This window comes from Podarcis muralis, chromosome 2, assembly GCF_964188315.1.
Source record: "Podarcis muralis chromosome 2, rPodMur119.hap1.1, whole genome shotgun sequence".
NCBI lineage: Eukaryota > Metazoa > Chordata > Lepidosauria > Squamata > Lacertidae > Podarcis > Podarcis muralis.
The window spans coordinates 16,834,188-16,856,020 of NC_135656.1; the positions used below are offsets into that span (position 1 = coordinate 16,834,188).

Consider the following 21,833-nt stretch of genomic DNA (forward strand, 5'->3'; position numbering starts at 1 on the left):
ATACAAAATTAATCCTAATTGGATGAGTGGGATTAAGAAATTTCTGGCCTAGCCCATTCACGCCCAGATGTTCCTGCACATTTTGAAACTTCTGAGGGATTTGATTTAGCAAACAGTGTACTTGATCACTTCTCATTCCTCAAAAAGATACATAATTTTTTTTCCAAGCCATTTTTTCTTAGAAGCCAGAAGAGAAAAGAGAAGGAAATATGTGAGTAGGTTAATCTGGGAAAGAAGGGAAAGTGAAGATGATTAAGAAGCAGAGGAGCCTGGGATAAGGTTCAGACTATAACATCTGTTGGCTAGACAAACCAAGTTTCATTCCGTCAAAGGATCCATTTTGGCGGCATACAGGAAAGCAGAGAGAAGGGTGGGCCTCCATGCCTAGACTATCTACTCATTGACTTCCTTACGCTGTCGTCAGTAGCTGCCTTATCTATTTTCACCTCAGGCAGAAGCCGTCCGCTGGGTATGTTGGAGGTTGGGCCACCAATCAGGGAGACCACGCCGTTGCAGTCCACGGTGCTGTTCCGCTTCATGTTCCGGCGGATGCTGGGAAAGATGCGGGACGATCTGCTCCCCTGGCTGTAGCCGCTGTAACCGCTGTAGCTGCTTTTCCTCTCGTGGCCCCGGATCGGGATGAAGAGGGAATCCCTCCGGCCCTCGCTCTCCTCCACTGTGCTGTGCTCGTCATCAGCAAATTCGTTTTCTGAACCCGGGTCGCGGAAACCTCTCTTGAAGCTGAAGATGCTGCTTTTGCTGTTGTGCCGGGAGAGATAGGGAGATCCTGGGATGCTGAGCAGCGACTGGAAGGAGAGAGGAAGCAGGAAGATGGAAGAGGAATGTGGACAGGAAGCTATAAAGCACCAGCAACAGGCGAAAACATAGAATTTACCGCGCAATCGGACAAAAAAAAGGGGGTGACAGCGAATTCTCCATTGTGAAAACGCTAGAGGTTGGTAGCCAAGGAATCAGCTGATTAGTTTCAATTAATATATGGATTTAATAGCACATGTCACCCTCCACTGCTTCATGGTCCTCATTTACCCCTTGGATCGCCCAGAGAAACCCAAACTGCCATTTACAGTGGTACCTTGGTTTACAACCATAATCTGTTCCGGAGGTCCAGTTGTAAACCAAAACAGGTTGTAACCCAAGGCGTGCTTTCGCCAAGGAGGCCTCAAAGAAAGAAAAAAAGAGAAAAAAAGGGTTGTAATCCAAAAAAAATAATGGGTTGTAATCCAAAAAAAGGGACACACACTTCCAGGTTTGACGTGGTTGTAATTCAAAATGGTAGTAATCCCAAACGGTTGCAAACCAAGGTACCACTGTATGTATCTCTACATATTTAGATAGATAAAAGTCTTTGGTAGAAAATGTCTACAGTTTTGATTTGACCAATACATGTCTCTCCTCCATTAAGCCAACTCTTTTCAACAAGTTTTCAGCCTCACCATGGGAACTAACTGCTCTGAACATGTCCCCTTTGGGGTATTCATGGATTGTTTAAAGAGCAATAGGGACTTCTCTAGAGCACTTACTACTTTCTCAAGACAAAGTAACTGAACACCTTTGCTTTTTAGCAACGGCATGAAAACAAAGAGAATCTCCACCAAGAGATGCAATGACGTGGTCAGTCAGGCAACTGATTGTACCAAAATTGATCTGGAATGCATTTGATAGTTTGCAATCAAAGTCTTTTCAATGGAAGGTAATGGGCAATAGCCAACTAAGTTTTGCTCAGAGTAAACCCATTAGAATAAGCAGAGCAAAGTTTGACCTTATGCCTAAAGGTGCACTCCTCCATTGTCTCCTGAGACAGACGGATGCAAACAGCATTAGCCATGTCTTAATTTCAGTGGGCCTACTCTGAGTATGACTAAAGTTGGATATAACCCAGTGATTTCTGTATTTTGGAGAGACTGGTTTAAGCAGAGTGCTCGGTTTAAGCAGAGGCAGTACAAATGAAGTGGAATATGGCATTACTTCCATTCCACTTTATAGAAAAATCTGTCTTCCTGGCATTTTGAATTACAACATTCCAACTTCACCCCCTTAGTAAGGGGTGGCTATGAAGGCTGGCGGGCAGCTTTGAGGCGCAGAGGCAGCTAGGACATATTGTGCCAAACGCTGATGTATATACATGGCTGCAATATAGCACGAGAAAGACTGAAAGGATGAAAATAGTGCTATCAGGGAAGGTGGGGAAAGAGTCCAGTCCAGCCATTCCTCTGAGACATTCCACCCAACACAAAGTTTTCACTTGCAGGGCCTGCAAACGGTACCTGGTTCATGATGGAAAGTTTCCGCCCCAACCTGTTGTCTGGCAAGCGGAAGACCTTCCTCCTCATGCCATCTTCCGACTCTGACTTAAACACCTTCTCAACATCTCCCTTCTCTTCTCCTTCCGACAGCTCCTTTTGCTTCCGCTTCTTCCTCCTATTCCGCCTCTCCTTGGCGCTCTTAGAGCTGAGCTTGGAGATCTCAGAAGAGCTCTGGGACATCCTTCCTCCACCATCCTCTTCCACAGCATCTTCTGAGACTGTCCCTGCTGAAGTGGCCATGGCTGCAGCCTGCAGTTGGGGGGGGGGGGGAAGAGTAGGAAGAACCAAGATAACCAAATTGTAGCACCTTGCATGAATTCATTCCAGCCTCTAAACACTGTGATTAATTAGACTCTAGCCATGGAGAGAACAGCAAACTCTCCAATTTCCAATGTGCTCTCTATAAAATGAGAAAGCACAATATGGTGGGGCACGTTAGGGAATAACCTGAGCTTCCTCCTGTTGCCTTTTCAGCTGTTCCAACATGGCCTTGAATTCTGCTTCCTTCTGCTCCGCCTCTTCCAGTGTCGCCTGGTTTTGTTCTTCATAGGCCATGGCCACCACAGCCAAAATCAAGTTTACCAGGTAGAACGACCCAACGAAAATAACCAGGACGAAAAAGATCATGTAGGTTTTTCCCGCTGCTCGCAAAGTCTGCGAAGAAAAAGAGGTCATTGTGAGGTTTCCTATTTTGGTCGCTGAACCCAAGATTGGCTTGTGGCATGCTTGAGGTGGTGGGAACCCCATAAGGCAAGCAGAAACCCAGAGGGTTTGAGAGAACCTATTACCAAGCAAAGAGTGGTTTGAATCTTCCTCCTAGGTAAAGGTAAAGGACCCCTGGATGGTTAAGTCCAGTCAAAGGTGACAATGGGGTTGCAGAGCTCATCTCGCTTTCAGGCGGAGGGAGCTGGTGTTTGTCCACAGACAGCTTTCTGGGTCGTGTGGCCAGCATGACTATACTGCTTCTAGCGCAACAGGACAGCGTGACGGAAACCAGAGCACATGAAAATGCAGTTTACCTTCCTGCCACAGTGGTACCTATTTATCTACTTGCATTGGTGTGATTTCAAACTGCTAGGTTAACAGAAGCTGGGACAGAGCAACGGGAGCTCACTCCGTCATGGGGATTCAAACCACTGACCTTCCAATCGGCAAGTCCAAGGGGCTCAGTGGTTTAGACCACAGTGCCACCCGTGTCCTCTTATGTGCATGGGAAGGTATGACACCACTGCTCATGACCAATACAGTGTCATGGCTGGCCAGCTACAGCACTATTATGTGAGTGTGTCTTTTTTTCTGAATGCTCTTGTGATTTTGTATACATTAACCATGACATCTCTCCTGTCATTGCTTTCCTAAACTGAAGAGACTGCAATCACTTTTTGCCTTTCCTAATAGGAATCCCCTCTCTCTTTGGATTCTTTGGAAATATCGGGGTAACCAGAATGGCAGTATTTATGATGCTGCTGCAGTATGTATAGAAACATGGGAGTTCACGTATTGCTGGACTGAAATACCTGCCCTAATTATTATTTTTGGCCCTTTGGTGGGGTAGGGTGAGGCAAAAAGGGTAGGAAAGGAACAAAGTACTTTTGTGGGAGGGTAAAATCTATTCATAATTGGTGGCAAGGGACTCCCCATTAAGAGAAGAGCCATAATGGCTGGTACTAATTGTCCTCTGACACAATAGTAACAATTTCCTACCTATTTGTTGGTTTGTTTATTGCCTTTACATCCCACCATTCCTCAAGGTGGAATACATGTTCCTCTTCCTGCCCATTTTATTTTCACAACAATCCCGCGAGGTCGGCTGGGTTCAGAAACTGAGACTAGCCCAAGCTCACCCAATGAGTTTCATGGCTGAGTGGGGATTTGAACCCTGGTGTTCCAACTCCTAGTCCAATGCTCTAACCACTACACCACGCTGACACTTTACCTTACAACGTAGAATTATTCCCATGGGCCTGAGGGAAGGGGGGGGGGGAAGACTGCTGTTCCCTTTGGCCAGTTAAAGGGAAATAACTAGAAACCTCTGCCGCATCTTCTCAAAATGGTAAGCCTTCCCCCCTGCCCCACCACTCTCTGAAAATGTAAAAATTACACCCCCCCCCAAAAGCCCTGCGTTAACCATAACATCTCTCCTGTCATTGCTTTCCTAAACTGAAGAGACTGCAATCACCTTTTGCCTTTCCTAATAGGAATCCCCTCTCTCTTTGGATTCTTTGGAAATATCGGGGTAACCAGAATGGCAGCATTTATGATGCTGCTGCATCATAAATGGGATTGGTGGTTTATGATTCCAAACTTACAACAAAGCAATGCAAAGCAGTCCCTGTGTACAGAGGGAGTATCAGTTTCCTGCCTCCTTTCTCCATCTCTGTGTGTCATTTTTTAAAAAAACAACAACCCAATAACCCACATGTTCCAATCTACAACAGGGAGGTATCATTTTAACCATTTTCGCTTTGGGTGCAAAAATGTCTAAGACCGGATATTTCAACACTGCATATAATATTCTATCCCTTCCCTGAAAACCCTGCTGCCATACCTATGGTCCCTCCCCTTCCACTAATTTGCCCTTTTGTGGGCTGGGTGGGGTGGGCCATGCATACGTTATCTATCCATCAGCACAGGACAAAGGGAATCTACAAAGCTATAGCGCAGGCAGATCCAGCTCCCAGTATAAAAAAACTGGCAGTGATCTACTCATTGTCCTTGGAGGGAGGAGGAGCGTGCATGGGGCAGGTGGATTGCCCAGAGTTGTTGAGCATTTTTGGGGAGGATTGCATAGAGTTTTTAAGCTTCCCACCCCCATAACTTTTTGTACACGATAAGGATCCCGTGATCTACCAGGATCAGCTGGGGATCTACTGGTTGGACAGCCCTGCTATAGCGCATTGGTGTCAGGGACTGGGCAGAGGAGGAATGGCGGAGACCGCCTCCCCAACCTGACCCTTCCAGGGAGGAGGAAGATGAAGACAGTATAGATTTACAACAAGGGGTCTGAGGGAGGTCACAGCTCAGAGGCAGATGAGGAAAAAAGTTGGGAAATAATGGGAGAGGAGGAGGCAGAACCAGAACAACATCTGGCTGACACGTTGTCATTAGAAAGCATCCCAGACCCTCCATCTCCCAGAACCCGGTGAGCCTTAAAAGTAGGAGAGCAAAGACCTCAAAGACAAAGCACCCGTAGAAGTAATGAATGAGGAAGTGGGAGGAAGTGGTGGAGATTCCAAGAGGCTGGGTTCAATAGCCTCTCTCTGTAAAGATTGAAATAAAAAAGGACGGTAAGAAATTTTCCTTTTCTTTATACTTTCCTGGGCAACTAGCTGGGAGCCACTGACAGCACCCTGACAATTGGGCTAGGCTGGTGTAGACAGTTCTGCATTCCTTGTGTGTGTTGGTATTCTTTGTTTAGTCATGGCACACACAAACTTGCAGTCTCCTGGAGAAGAGAAAACGGCCACTTTGCTGCTCCTTCCATTCTGCTGCTGCCCTGTTGCTGTGAGCTAAACCATGGTTTGGCTCAGTGTGTCATCTGAACCTAGGCTTGTGCTTTGCCTTGCTCCAGACACCCCACAAGCTGTAACCAAGGTTTGTTCTTGGCTTACAGCTTGTGGTTTGTACGAAGGTGACAAACCGCAAACCCAGATTCGGATGACATGTAAGCCATGGTTTAGCTCCCAGCAGCAGGACTGGAGGAGCAGAGCTGCTGCAGTCTCCTCTCTGGGAGGCCATATGCCTGGGTATTTGTATTAAGCCATAGTTTGGCTTAGTGTCACATTCAAGCTGAGCCAGTGCAAGGAATGCTTTGTACTCAGCCGAATCGCAGCTGCTGTTTTGATGCTAATTCATTTGATGCCAGAAAATGCTTCTGTCATTTTTCACAGGCATAATTACATACAACTGCACCTTTCGTTTTTTTTTGCAGACCGCTAGGTGGCCCCTGATGCAGGCCGAAGGAGACTCTTCACACATAAGTAAAGGATAGGAGATGTCATACTTACTAACTGATACAAGTTTTCCCAGAAATCCTGAGTCATGAGGCGAAATAAGGCCAGGAAAGCCCAACTGAAGGTATCAAAGCTGGTGTAGCCATAGTTTGGATTCCTCCCTGCTTTCATGCATGTAAAGCCCTCGGGGCATTGGCTGCAGACAAGATGGAAGAAATTTAAGCTAGTTGGCATGGTAGGAGCTATTAGACCAGAAAGAGGAAGACTCACGGTGAATGCTTTCGCTGCCCCCAATTCAACAGTCTGCTTTCAGCAAGCCTGATGTTACTACTGTATTGTGTTGGTTCCTTACTTGAATTGTAAAAGTTTCTCATTTAAACTCTTTTACCTTCCATCTTTTTTTTTTGGGGGGGGGTCTGTTATTAAAGATTTTTGGGTTTACAAAAGTATGTGCAGTGTCTCTATTTTCAAGTTACATTTTCTGCAGGCCAGTTTCATTTGTTGAGACATTAGGGTTACATTAGGAAGAAAGGGGGGGGGGAGAGGTGGAGGGGAGAGTGGTGAGTGGGGGTGGGGTGGGGATGTTTCTAATTTTAGTTAATGTATATGTGGTGTTTTGTGTCAGCATCGTTTGTGCAGGTTTTCTTTGCTATTCGCTTGTGTTCCTTTGGTGGTAAGAGAAGTTGGGGTTGGCCTAGGGTGTGTTTGCTTGTTTGTGATTGGCTGTGGTGAACTTTATTTTCATGTGTGAGTGGGGTGGGTGGGTGTTTTTGAGTCAGGTTAGCCATATTGATTCATATACTGTTGGTGGATTCTTGTCGTTGTCTTGTTGGGCTGTGTATGTGAGAAAGGGGAGCGATACCGGGGTGAAGGCATCTTCTTCTATTTGTCCCCGTGTCAGTTTCAGTTTATTGGTTAATTTTTCTAGTAAGGCTGTTTCCCATACTATTTGGTACCATTGGTCCATGTTTACTCCTGACAGGTCTCTCCAGTGTCTGGATATGATGTTTCTGGCTGCTGAGAGTAGGTGGGTTATGAGTTCTTTGTGATGTGAGTGGACATTATTGTTTTGAAGATGTTTAGTAGGGCCAATTCTGGGGTGATTTCTAATACTTGCTTAGTTATTTTACATATTTCTCGTATGGCTGTTGTCCAGAATGGTTGGATTTTTGGGCATTCCCACCACATGTGGAGGTATGTGTCTGTGGAGGTGCACCATCTCCAGCATTTTGATGAGGTTCCTGGGCATATTAGCACTAATTTTAAACTCTTTTACCTGAATTAAATGTATATTGTTGTCGGAACTTGCACTGGAAACCTTACAGTGAAGGGCAGGTCAGAAATCCCATATTAAGTAAAACAAATGCGAGATGGAAGAGTAGACTTTCTGTATGACTTCATGGATTTTCTTTACATCCATGGAATAATTTTATTACAAGAGTGATTCATTCACCCATATACAGTCCCATCTGTGCAATTCATAGGCAAGTACACAAATGTAGCACACAAATGTGAATTTCTGGAATGCTAAAACAAAACACAAACTTGAATTCAACTGGCAGCTTCCACAGCAAAAATCAAGAGTTCAAAATAGAAGCAGTTTTGATTGCACTTGCTTCTGCATAAATACTGCATAATTGTTCTGCAAGTGTTAACCGCATATTCTCCAGCAAACAACCACACAGCAAGGCATTCAACCAGTGTGGTTCATATATGGAATATTGCAGTGTTGCATTCTGCCTTGCCCTCTTCCTTTCTGTTGGTTATTGCTGCAGCTCTGCCCTACAGGTTGAGCCACTCCTGGTATCAGCACTGACCTATCAATGCTGATGTGCTCACATGGTGGAAAATTAGGATTGTAGATACCCCTCCCCCAAGCTTGTAATACATCCTCACATTTTAATAGGCTAAAAATCAATATATGTAGGAATGATTATACCACTTTGCCTGAGTTGGGGCAGTTATAACAATTGGAATTGAACCTAACATGTGTTATTCCCTGTTCCAACACTGAAGTCCAATGTGTGGCTCAAGTGGACTTTGGGTGAAAAAAGAAGGTAGAGTCCCAGTCCTGTATCATGTATAAGCTCTGTGCTCATCTGCATGTCTGCTTAATGTATGCTTTAAGTAGGATACAGTAGGCACCTCCATTAAAAAATGTTAAATAGTCGGGAAGACTTAAGGTGACAAGGTACCAGGTAAACCAATTGCTTTACAAATGAATTTATTTAAGTACTTTTGGAGTGTAATCCATGCCTATTGACTTTTTCCTCTCTTTCAAAAGTAGTTTGTCAAATTGAGAGAGACAGAGATAATCTGAATTGAGAACTTACCCTGCGTCAGAGCTGTTACCGCACAACAAAGGATCAAGAAACCCAGGTAATGTGTAAAAATTGGCTACAGAAGGTACAGGGGAGGAAGAAAAATAGAAGGAGAAGGAGAAGAAGAGGAAGAGGAAGAAGAAGAAGAAGAAGAAGAAGAAGAAGAAGAAGAAGAAGAAGAAGAAAGAAGAGGACAGTCACTTAATGTGATCCACAAGCTGGGATATTATCATTTCACAACCACAGTACCATGAGTGCAAGGTCATTTGGGACTTTACTATTTCACAGCGCAGGTGTTTGGGTAGGGAGGGCAGTTGTCATATGATTGAATTATCCTCCCACTTTGCAGAGTATAATTATGACACTCTGTATGCTGGCACAATGACAACCTCTTATGTCAATTGCCACATGAGGCATGTTTATTTTCTTACGGGGATATGGAATTCCTAAGTATTTCCCCCCAAGACCAATACTTTGTAAAGTCATTATTGAGACTTTAATTTTTTAAACAAACAAACAAACAAACAAACAAACAAACAAACAAACACGCTTTGCAAAACTGAACAAAAGATTATAAATATGAGGCACAATTCATAATAAACACTGGGGAGCAGTCTGCAGGGCATGTTTTTTGAACAGACTATAAAAAAGGACTCTACACAGAACCAGATTTTAAGGACCATGGCAAGAGCACAGGGGTTTTTCTATGAAAGGAAAAGAGGGAAGCATACAGTGCAAAAGAGAAATACTGATCAAAATAAACACCTTTCCTCCAGAGAAGAACCATTTCTGGCTTTAGCAACATTTTAAGTCATGACGGTTAACCCAGCAAATCTCACAGCCATAATTATTTAGATAGAATTGTGCCAGGAAAAAACAGCCACACACACTTACAAACATTGTTGGTGTATTCTTCCCAGTCAAAGCCCTTGGTGCCATTTTCCAGGTAGGTCTCATTGAGATCAATGGGCCAGATGACACACTTGTTCCTTAGATTCCCCATGAACAGCTGAAGCCCAATTAAAGCAAATACGCTGAGGCAAAACACTGTCAAAATCATCACATCTGACAGCTTCTTCACAGACTGGATCAGGGCTCCCACGATAGTCTTCAGGCCTGAGGAAAGGGAAAGCAGTCTTGGAATTCCTGTGGAATCTTAGGAAAAGCAGCTACCTATGGGCTACATACTACATTTTCTTGACAACAGGGAAGTCAAGGAGTATTTTGCTATTGTCCTCTGCCCACCCATTCCAAAATAAGTCCAGTGTATTGCCTTCTGAACCTTATTTACCAGATTCATACTCCTCACTATACAGGTATCAGGAACGTAAGTGGTTCATTAAACAGGGACATGTGCAGTTCCCTGATCTGAGGGGAAATTTTTCCTAGCTTAAGGTGAGGCTGAAGGTTGGGTTACGTTAAGGGGATAGCACACAGTTAATTCACTGTCCCTGAACACAAACATCTAGTGAAGGCAGCTAGAGTTTGTGCAACTCGATGATTTCATACGGTACCCTCACATGAAAGGGAAAATAAGTTTTAAGAAAATGTAGAGCTGTGTACACTCGGTCTGCATTGCTGTGTCCCCATTCTTGCAGAATTTCCCTAATATTATATACCAATAAGAACAGCCGATTCAAAATCTTTCTCCCCCCACTGTGGAGAAATTAAAAACAACACAAACCATATCCTTTTCGCAGTTGTGGAAACTTTTAAACTATTCTCTGGTGGGGCATTTTGATTTTTGTGTGTGTCTTAAAAAACAGGGAGGGTAGATCTTAGTAAAAAAAATAAAAACCAGCTGTTCCCAGTCCTAACCCTGGACTCCTGATTCAAATCCTTACTTGGCCACCAAAGTTCACTGGAGGACTTTGGGATAATCACTGCCTCTCAGGGTAACCTATCACACGTTGCTGTGGAGAGGATAAATTGGATTCACCCAGTGAGCTTCATGGCTGAGCAGGGATTTGAACCCTGGTCTCTTAGGTCCCAGTCCAACATTCTAACCACTATACCAAACTAGTTCTCACTTATTCATTATCACTGCTCTATTTCCAGCAAACATTGCTCTGAACCATTAAGGGGGGGAAAGCATAATCTTCCATAAAGATAAAATCAGTTTATGATAACGAACAAGGACAATCTTTGAAATACACTCCGTGCTCTGCCTCTTCTATGTGAAGCTTCAAGCGACATCTTTGCAAGATACAGCAAAGCACATCAAATGTATCCTCTACTATGAGAGCTTAGATTATAATTCAAAAGTAGAGCGTCTTTTATTGTGGGTCACAAGTAGTGATGAAAGCAAGCTTTGTCTTGTTCATGAATTTACCCAAATAGGCTTGGTACTTTGATGTTTTCAATGTGGGGATACCAACAGGGTTAAATGATGAAAGTATCACAAAAGATGCCATAGCAGCAAGTAAGGGAAGTATGAGGAGGAAGTTTCAAAGAACAACATATAACATGACTCCACAATCTCAGGCACTTGGGGGGGGGGGGGGAATCAGCCATTCTCCTAAACTATGTGGTAATAGTTTCTTAACTTATCCTGTTAATAAAGCCTTCTTGGCTTGAATGCGCAGAAATTCAGATTATGAGGTTTTGTTCCATTATTTCCCAACAGTATCCAGAGCTTTGGGGGAACCCCTCGGAACAGATTTAAGGGGTGCAAAGAGAGAAGAGAGAAGGGGGAGTCCAGTTGCTCAAGTGAAAATCATTGTGGTGATGGGACAAATACTTAGTGTTGCGTATTACAAGTGCTGGTGACACCAGCATGTGCCTGTATGCTTGAGTCCCCATAAATTACCAATAGATGAACTAGACCAGAAACAGCACTGAAGAGCACATGGAACAACACGCCTGCTATAACGTTTCTGAGTGATTTGGTAATAGTGCTAGAAGGATGAAGTCAGATAAAGAATGCACATTATTTTTTTGTTGTGGCCAGGCTTACACAAATTTCCATGCATTAATCTAATGCATGGTGGATTCCATCAGCAGTGGTTGCTGGAAGAGATGTAAAATTTCTGGAAATTCTGAAACCATGGGGGGGGAAAAGCAATTTCCCCCCTCCCCTCCCCAGAAAAAAAAGCTGAATTGGGGGGGGGGGGTTGGAAACCAGCAAAATGAACATCAGCAACATCTGGAGAACCAAAGGTTCCACAGGCATGCTTTGCCCTTTCACGCAGGTTTATTTCTTGATCTGATGTATTTCCAAACACAGAATAGTTTATTTCAGATGCTGCAGAAGATAAAGGAACATGAATGGGCGAGAAGCAAGAGGAATCAGAGAGTGTGTTGTGCAAAAGTCTTGCCACCATCTTGCAGGAGGAATAAACTTGGCACAATCCCAAACTGCATTCCTGGGCCAAATACCTACAGTAAATATGTTCTGAAAGTACCTTTCCTACATCAAGCCATAAGTGTGTCTGTAGGATCAAAAGTTAGCATAGGAATTCTTTTGGGGTTTTTTGTCCAAATGCATTCTTGAGCTCCCTCAGACTTCTCGGTTTATTTTGTTTCAAATGCTTCTATCTGTTTTAAATAAATCTATTTCTCCTAGTCAAGATCATCAATGAACACCCTCCCAATCTTAACTCAACAGTTGTACAACACTGATTTTTAAAGTAACCCTAAGATGTGGTACAGCCAGCAACCTTCTAATCAAAGTAACCAGCTGCACTGTTTTCTCCCCAGCTAATACACCAACCCATTTAACTCACTCTCCTTTCCTTTAATTTATGCCCATTAGTGGCATCTAATGAGCCATTAAATGTTCTGACTTATTAATTTCTTGCTCCCCTCAATCTACCACTTGATCCAAGCATTTCCAGACAATTTTATTACTCCCAGTTCTGAAATTTCATCCATTTCCTGACTCAGAGCCCTGAGTCTCTTTCCCTCTCCAGCCCCTTGGTGCTTTCATGCAGCTGTAATTGATATTAACATCCCCCTCGTCGCTGCTTTCAAGCGTTCCCAAAGGGCTCCAGTTTATAAAGCTTTGGAAGGGGTGCTCATTCGTTCATTTTGTTCTAAGCTCATGACTCACCCCCTCCTCACTAAAGGCATTCCCACAAGTGACAATAAAGAGCACCTTCTGATCTATCCAGTGGGATTAAGGTATACAAATGAATAGCTTTTGTTGCAGTGTATTTTGCAAGCACGCTGTTTTGATACTCCAGTTCTGTGATGGATGCACATTTATGTCAAGCCTTCAATGCACTATTCCTGTCACTTGTAATATACATGAGGTATCTAACTTGGCCCTCCAGCTGCCATCATTCCCAAAGATCACCATACTTAATTTTATTGCAATCTGCATATGGGCAGCTCTTTTTTTGGACGGCTCAGAGCAGCTTGCAAAAAGCTCCTTGTGAGCTACAACCTAGGTATCGATCAGGTCCAAAATCCCTTAGCGGCAGCAATGCCACAATATCGGTGCCTCTCAGACCATTCGCTCTCTGACCACGCTAGCTGAGACTGGTGGTATTTGGAGCACACCAGCACTCGGAGGGCAGCAGGTTAGGGGTAGGCTGATATACAACGAGGAGGTGTAAGCAGCTGGATGAAAAGCAACAATTAAACTAAACTAAACCAGTTCGAAACCTATCTTTGTCTGGCATCCAATATATCAAAGTTGGTGTCACGCAAGCCTCCTTGGCGGAGAGTATTCCATAAGCAAGGCATCCCAACTGAGACAGCTGCCCCTCCAGTTGCTACCATTGGTGGTATGGGGGAGAATATCATTAGGCATACATACAGAAATGGGGGAAAGAATTTGTGAAGATATCGTGGAGAAGTCTTTTGCCACAAGGGCAAGAAGCACACCAAGAAGACGAAGAGTTTAGGGAAGAATGGCAGATGAAGTTGATGGACTATATGGAACTGGCGGAAATGACTGGCAGAATCCGAGACCAGGGAGAGGAGTCGGTGGAAGAAGACTGGAAAAAGTTTAAAGACTATTTACAGAAATATTGTAAAATTAATGAATGCTAGAAGAACGTTGGAATGAAGTGATATGGCTTTAGTAGAAAGGTTATAAGGAATTAAGTACAAATAGATTAATAGAGTATTAAAGGAAAAATAAGGTTAAAATGTGTTAAGATAATTATAGGACAGAAAACAGGGGAAGATGGAAAGGAATTGCTGAAATAATTAATAGAAGTGGAATACAAAAAGGGAGGTGTGAGGAGGTCATGGAAATATGTGAAAGAAAGGTAAGTCTAGATATTAAAATTTCTTTTTCTTTTTTTTCTTTTTTTGATGTGTTTTTAAATTGTTTTTGTTTTGTCTTGTTAGTTTAATGTTTTTAGTGTTATGTAGTGTCTTTGTATTGTAATGTATTGTTTTTTCTTTTTTTGTAAGTGTTTAAATTGTTGTAAAAGTAATAAATATTATTTTTTAAAAAAAAAAGAAGACGAAGAGTTTGGATTTGATATCCCGCTTTATCACTACGCGAAGGAGTCTCAAAGCGGCTAACATTCTCCATTCCCTTCCTCCCCCACAACAAACACTCTGTGAGGTGAGTGGGGCTGAGAAACTTCAGAGAAGTGTGACTAGCCCAAGGTCACCCAGCAGCTGCATGTGGAGGAGCAGAGACGCGAACCTGGTTCCCCAGATTACGAGACTACCGCTCTTAACCACTACACCACACTGGCTCTCCAAGAGTTTGACAATCCCAGAGTGTAATGTCTGGCCAGAAGAATCATTCCAGGGGATATACCCTGGTTCTGAAAAAACATACCCGATGGCAACCTTTCGGCTTGTGTGTGGCTATAGAAAGCATTGTCTTATCCATTCCTCGGTTTCAGGGAACATGTTGCATGTTATCACTATGGATTTTAGGACACACAAAACTCTACACTGGCATTTTGAAAGAACCAAATCTATACTGTGCCCCTTTAGGAGAGGTCAATCAATGTGGACTGCCTTTGAATACAGTCTACAACCTAGAGGACAATTACCTTGGACTACAGCAGCAGTATATGACTAATATAAATACCGTCAATGGAAAAGAGGAGAACATAACCTTTCTAAAAGCCTTTTTCCAGTGAAGTGATCATAGAACTATTCATTGTGACTGAAACGCTCACTTCTGGGAAATGGGAAAGGTTGATCTTACAAGTATTCAGCAGGCATTAGACAACCAACGTGAAACAAACTGGATTATGTGAGCCAGGCCCAAGCAAAGGCTGGAAATGTTACATCATGCACAGGATTCATATTCCAAGGCTAAGCAAAGCACATATGCTTCGATCCCAAATGTTGTCAAACATTTCCTCAAGCAAACATCATGATTACATAACCAGAAAGGCCCACTTTTGCCGGCTTGTTTGCATGCTCTAGACCTCGGTTAACCCATTTCAGCAAGACATTAACTTACAGTGCATTTAACATATTTCTGCGTACACCTACCCACCCAAAACTATGTTAACACATGAGGCGGAGGGATTAAGCTCATTATTTTTAAACAAAGGGAATGTGCTGCTTCATATGTTACATTGGGCTGCCTTTCCATTTCCATTAATCCACGAAAATGCACTTTGGACCACAGAAGTCGCTGCTGCAAAGAATGGGTTACGAGGGTTTTAGCCTGCTCAGTGGGTTATCTGCAGAGTTCCCATGAATAAATGAGTTGCACGAGCCAAACTTTTTTTGGGGGGTAGGGGCACAATGTAACATGTGACACAGTCCAAAATCACATAAAATATCTGGGGCAAAGCAGCCATCTGAAAGGAACAATCATATCCCAAGCAGACATCCTAGTCATTGTGGCAATCATCTTCATGAAAGGTTGCTTCCCACAACAGAGATAAATGCAATGAAGGAAGACATATGTTTACTGTGTGGAAGTGTGATATGACTGGCTTTCATTATATCATAAGAAGACCAATCTGGATGCCAAATCAGGTACTCTAGGTCTACCTACGGGACCGCCTCTCCCGGTATGCCCCACGGAGAGCCTCAAGGTCCATAAATAGCAACACCCTAGTGGTCCCAGGCCCTAAGGAAGTTAGATTGGCTTCAACCAGAGCCAGGGCCTGGTGGAACGCTCTGCCTCATGAGACCAGGGCCCTGCAGGATCTGATTTCTTTTCGCAGGGCCTGTAAGACAGAGTTGTTCCGCCTGGCCTTTGGCTTGGAGCCAATTTGATTCCCTCCCCTCTTTTTCTTTTCTTTTCCTTTCTCCTCCTGCAATGAGGCTACATTTTAATATTTTAACGTTTCAATATTTTAATGTTGTATTTTAATTTTGTTTTTAAGTTGTATTCATTCAACTTGTTTTTATTATTACTTGTTAGCCGCTCTGAGCCCGGCCTTGGCGGGGGAGAGCGGGGTATAAATAAAAATTATTTTTATTTTTATTAATAAACACTCATGCCTGAATTCCACAAATTATGGCACATGTGGGTTACTCCCTAGATGTAGGCACAACTGTACAGGGGAGGGAAAGACCAGGGATATTTTTCAGAGCAGCAGTGATGCAGAGCAGCCATCACTTGACAAGTGAATAAAGTGATAACGAGCCTTTCAAGTTTGTTTGTTAGCATGGGTAGCAAACTAAGGCCTGGGGGCCGGATCTGGCCCAATCGCCTTCTCAATCCGGCTTGCAGACGGTCCAAGAATCAGCGTGTTTTTACATGAGTAGAATGTGTGCTTTTATTTAAAATGCATCTCTGGGTTATTTGTGGGGCATAGGAATTCGTTCACCCCCCCCCCCCCCAATATAGTCCAGCCCTCCACAAGGTCTGAGGGACCATGGACCGGCCCCCTGCTGAAAAAGTCTGCTGACCTCTGGATTAGCGGAAGTCAGAGAATGCCCAAGATGCAGGCTGATTCATTTTTTTAACGGGTTCCAACTTCACGCTAACAGTTTAAATGGTAACACTTCTTTGCAAGATTGTTTGCACTTGTAATTAAAAAGTTGCCCTTCAGCTGACTGAAGCTCTTTTGTTTTGAAAACAGAAACACAAAAAAGCATGTGTTTTAAGAAGTTGAAGCTATGCGGTCAGCGGTACAGCACCACCGAGCTCAGTGGAGCTCACTTCCAGGAAACTAAGCATAGTCATGCTGATCCTAATAAACTGGGGGTTATGCTGTGTACTGCTGCTATGTGTGTGTGCAATTGTAAAATGGATCAACACAGCTGCATTTTATTTTATTTTTAATTCTTCTCGGGACTGTCTTATGGGAGCTGTCATGCTAAGCTCCCACACTTCAAAATCTACATATTTAAAAACATAAGCAGTTTCGCAATGTCACCTAGTGCCATAACTGGCAACAACTGATACTTTCGTTGTATACAGACAAACGCCCCTTTTTTCTAAAAAATAAGTATAATCATGCAATTTGCACAGCGCGGGTGATGTTGGGAAATATTGTTGCAGAGTCCTCAACTGGTCTGGGTTTGAGATTTCATGGGCTATGTCCAAGTTCCCAAAAGTCGAAACGACAATGTGTAGGAGTTCTGAAAGGGAAATTTAAGTTCTTTGTTTCGCACCAGTTATAGTACTTAGGGGAATTGACTGAAGTGCATTATTGCTGTATTTTTGATCCATCTGTTTACACTGTTGTAAACACTACACTTCATGCAGAATGCAAGGCCTATCAAAAATGTGTCAGGGCCATTTTTGAAAAGGCGAGTGACCAGGAAGGCAAGGGAGGGGAAATGCAAGACGCGTGTATAGAAGCATTTCTCACCTGGAATGACAGAGATAGTTTTCAAAGCTCGGAGAACTCTGAAAGTTCTCAAGGCTGACACATTCCCAAGGTCCACAAACTCTGTGACATATCTGCAACGAGGGAGGTCACACACAAAGAGACACAATGACAATAACACACACGAAAAACGGGAATGGGGGAAATAAAACAACAACTACAGACAGCAATACATCACTCACAGGGAGCTGCGACCCAACACCTAACACCAACAGCCTTACCTGGAATTACAGAAATAGTTTTCAAAGCTCTCAGTACCCTGAAGGTGCGCAGAGCTGAAACATTGCCTAGGTTTACAAACTCTGTTATATACCTGCAGAATTAAACCAGAGTTAATGGCACCGATTGGGGTTACCTAGCTTTCAAAAATAAAAATAAAATAAAAGGGTAACGTTCAGTTGGGGGCGGGGAACAGCATTCACAATGTAAACTGCTTTGGAAGTGGCATGAAAAAAGAAAAAAAAAAGAAACAAATCTAAGGTTGCAAATGAAACAGTTTTAGACGTCTCCATTATCACAGGGCTTCTTCTTCAGTTATGCTTTCCATTTGTGATTTCTCTTGTGGCAAAACAAGGGTAGGGAGGAAGAGGTATCCTGAGAGAGGCACATTTTAGAGTTCCATTAAAGGGCAGGAAATTGTCAACTGGGGGGAGATGGCACTTGGATTTTCTGCTTCAATGGTACCAACATGGCCTAGGCCAAACACTGGCCTGAAAACGCTCCAATCGGGGAACAGCCTTTACCAAAGGTCTTATGGACTTTGAAGACGCTCAAACTCAGGACTAAAGGGGGAAACATGCTAAGATGATCAACTCCTGTCTTCAAACCTATGTCCCCACCGTGAAAGACATGTGGATCCAGAATTGGTCTCCGCAGTCACTTATGGACTCACTGTTAAGACCATGTTCATGGAAGACAATCTTACTCAGCTACGAGTGATCGCCAAAGAAGAAGGCCATCTCTGTCTGCTGGAAAAGTACTGCTAAGCTCTGTGATTTACCTTGAACACAGGTGAGCAACTTGAAGTCTGTGGGCTCCATGCAGCCCCCTCTATTTTCCTATACAGAACTTTGGCTCTATAAGCCACCACTGACATGTGTTCCCCACTTCCCCTACAAAACAATGTGGCCCTCAATCCCAAACAGGTTGCCTAACCCAAACCTCTACTTTCTTGTTTCCTCCTTCACTGCCCCACTAGAGTCAGCTCCACAGAAAAGGATACATAAGAAGTTAGTTCACAGTGTTTTAATGCTGAAATTGTTAAAAAGGACCTGGCCATAATTTCAAGGTTGACATTTGCCATCTTGGTTAATTTATCCCCAGGCTGTGCAAGGACTGAAAATGACTGGAATTCTCAGGGCTCCAACAGATTTAGCATAAAAATGATATTTGTATACCAAAAGATCATTTGCAGAACAACCCAATTTGTTGCTCCGTTTGCCTGTACAAGTGCACATAATAAATCTACTTGTGAACCTTTCCTTTCTGCTTATCATGATTCATACTATAGGCAAACACATTGTCTGAAACACTTGCCCAATGTCCAAGAATTCAGCCAGAGTTTTAGAAGGGTAGACCATCATTCCTGAAATTAGGCACTCTGGACACATTGCAAAAATTGTCTCTCCAGTTCCTTTTCAGTTTTTTGAGCCAATATCATGGATGTAAATATGATAACTGCACCATGCCCAGGGTTGTTGTTTTTTTTTGGGGGGGGGGGATGCTTCTACTGAGTTAAGTAAAACATTTGAAAAAAACAATAGATACACCAGCCAAATGTGATATACACTTGAAAAGGCATATCTGAATTCTCTCTCTAGCTGGGCTGTTCATAGTTTATCAGATCTGAAAAGGCAAACTGTCCCAGTCGAAAGATGTAAATATAGGCTGCACAAGAGCAAGCCAACAAACTGCCTTGTGTAGACAAGCCTGCTCATTCATTCCTCTTTGCTGATCAGTTGGAAAACAGTGACCTGAAGCAGAGCCAGGATTCAAGTTCCTAAGGATATTCCTAGCTTTCCATTTTGTGCCGAAACCTTCAGCTCAAGACTGATTTAGAACAATTACAAAAATGATTATCAATGGAGAGCAGTCCAAAAATGTTTAGCTGTTTTACAGGAAAGGTTTTCGGTCCTGAATCCAATGTACGAGTTTACCAGTGATTAGTCAGGAATGATCAAAGGACCCAGTTGCTTTGTCACCTTCCTGGACTTCCTTTGCAGCCTGCTTCTCCTTCTCCTTCCACTAACATATACAGTTATCTAGACACGAAAAGGAGCACAATGCGTAACTTACGCCATCATGATGACACTGAAGTCTAGCCAGTTCCATGGGTCACGGAGAAAAGTGAAGCCGTCTATGCAGAAGCCTCTTGCAATAATTTTCACAAGTGATTCAAATGTATATATACCAGTGAATGTGTACCTATCAGAACAAGGAAAAGCAGTGGAGGAAAACAGAATACAGTTTAGAATATGCAGCAATGTCTTCATTAAGAGAGATGGCCAATCTTGCACATTCAAATATTAGATTCAGATTTATTTAAGAGTTGGTGGGATTTCTGCTCACAGTGGCTCAGTGCACAATTCATTGTGGTGCATAATTAATAGCTGGCCTCACATCATGGCTTGCATGGAGTGAAACAAGAACACCTGGTTTGGATATAATGATTAGCCAGGGATTGTAGTTTGTTGCACCCACACGTGCTAGGAGCAGAGCAGAGCAGGAGCTATCTACATGCGGCATGTCCACAGTAAAACATTAAAACTACAGTTACCATGATATGGGAATGCAGTCACAGATATTCTGGCCAATCACAGACTGCAGATAGATTCAGGTAGGTAGCCGTGTTGGTCTGACACAGTAGAAATATATTTTAAAAAAATAAATAATTGTCCAGTAGCACCTTAGAGACCAACTAAGTTTGTTCTTGGTATGAGCTTTTATGTGCATGCACATGGTATCTGAAGAAGTGTGCATGCACATGAAAGCCCATACCAAGAACATAGTTGGTTTCTAGACTACAGATAGGTTTTGGAATAGACTATTAGATTATTAAACATTCTAATACATATTTTCACAGGTTTTGACAGACATTTCAAAGTCTGATTGATCCAAGTTCAATTTTTAAGGAAAAACCTGAAGTGCCAACTTGCAGCAAATTATAGCATACTGTGAACTTGCTGCCTAGCATACTTTCCAAAAAAAGAGAGGCCACCATCACTTTAAAGAATTAAGCAAGATTTACACCACCACCCACAAAACAAACAAATGAATTGCTACTTACTCCACCTGTTTCGACCACTCTGGTGGGTTACTAAAAGTCATGAACACACAGTTCGTCAAAATAGTGCACATAATGATCATGCTAAATACTGTAGAATAAAGTCAAGGAAGCATGAAACGTAAGAAATCACATATTCATTTCATCCCATTAAACTCCCGCTGAACCTTACTGAATTAAATCGGAAAACAATATCATCAGCAATTACCACTGCAACAGTTTTTCAGCAGGTGTTTGCGGCTGCAGTGGACTGTCCTACTATTCATCTAAATATGAGTGGTATATATACCTGGTTTAATATCCTGATTTGGAGGAAGTTCTTAAACCACAGTTTCTCAATTAGGACGTAATGGGAAACTGTGGTTTAAGAAAACAAGAGATTTGCTGAAGCTGTGCATGTGAGGTGAAGAGGAAAGCAGAGAGGGGAGGAAGGAGAAAGTTGGCATATAGCTTGTTCTTCTCGGATGTTGCCCCTGAACTCTAGTCAAGAGCCACACTGTTCCAAATACTGGGTGCAGATTATGGACTCTCAAGTGTTGAATCATAAAGTCTCACAGTGGATACAAGAAATTGATATTAATTAATAGTGAATGCAGTAAAGAAGATCTGAAAGAATCTAATTCAAGTCTCTGTGTGCTTATTGTAAAACATATGTATATGTTTAAAATGCTTGCATACATGAGGAATAATAAATCATCTTGAGTCTCTATTGAATGTGAATGCATGATAGAACGTAGATGTAAGGGATTTCAAACTTGATGTTTATTCTGGCCCATTTTGGTTTCACATTCGCATTCCAAGCTGATTTAAATTTCTTGTGAGAATACAGCCTGAATCTACTATTAAAACGAAAACATCCCCTTTCACCTTTGAACATTAGACACACATCACTACTTAGCACCTAATGTCAAGGCTGTAAAACTGTAATGCAAGCAGAGAAAAGCTGATGCATAAATAAGAGCCCTCTAGGTTCTCAATGCGGGTGGCGCTGTGGTCTAAACCACTGAGCCTAGGGCTTGCCGATCAGAAGGTCGGCAGTTCAAACCCCCGCGACGGGGTGAGCTTCCGTTGCTCAGTCCCAGCTCCTGCCAACCTAGTAGTTCAAAAGCATGTCAAAGTGCAAGTAGATAAATAGGTACCACTCCGGAGGGAAGGTAAACGGCGTTTCTGTGCGCTGCTCTGGTTTTGCCAGAAGCGGCTTAGTCATGCTGGCCACATGACCCGGAAGCTGT

The 21,833-nt window shown here is 42.9% G+C and overlaps 1 protein-coding gene across 1 annotated transcript in view; it reads right to left on the minus strand.

Moving 5' to 3' along the window:
• The window catches only part of SCN8A (sodium voltage-gated channel alpha subunit 8), a 107,504-nt gene that overhangs the window by 46,671 nt on the left and 39,000 nt on the right, over positions 1 to 21,833 (minus strand). Inside the window, exons 4-12 of the mRNA XM_077923944.1 lie at positions 20,605 to 20,693; positions 19,614 to 19,742; positions 17,301 to 17,392; positions 9,493 to 9,714; positions 8,611 to 8,674; positions 6,332 to 6,473; positions 2,772 to 2,978; positions 2,286 to 2,573; positions 414 to 806 (exon numbers count right to left, since the gene is read on the minus strand). Of these exons, the coding sequence (XP_077780070.1) occupies positions 414 to 806; positions 2,286 to 2,573; positions 2,772 to 2,978; positions 6,332 to 6,473; positions 8,611 to 8,674; positions 9,493 to 9,714; positions 17,301 to 17,392; positions 19,614 to 19,742; positions 20,605 to 20,693 (1,626 nt within the window). The remainder of the gene's footprint in view (positions 1 to 413; positions 807 to 2,285; positions 2,574 to 2,771; positions 2,979 to 6,331; positions 6,474 to 8,610; positions 8,675 to 9,492; positions 9,715 to 17,300; positions 17,393 to 19,613; positions 19,743 to 20,604; positions 20,694 to 21,833) is intronic.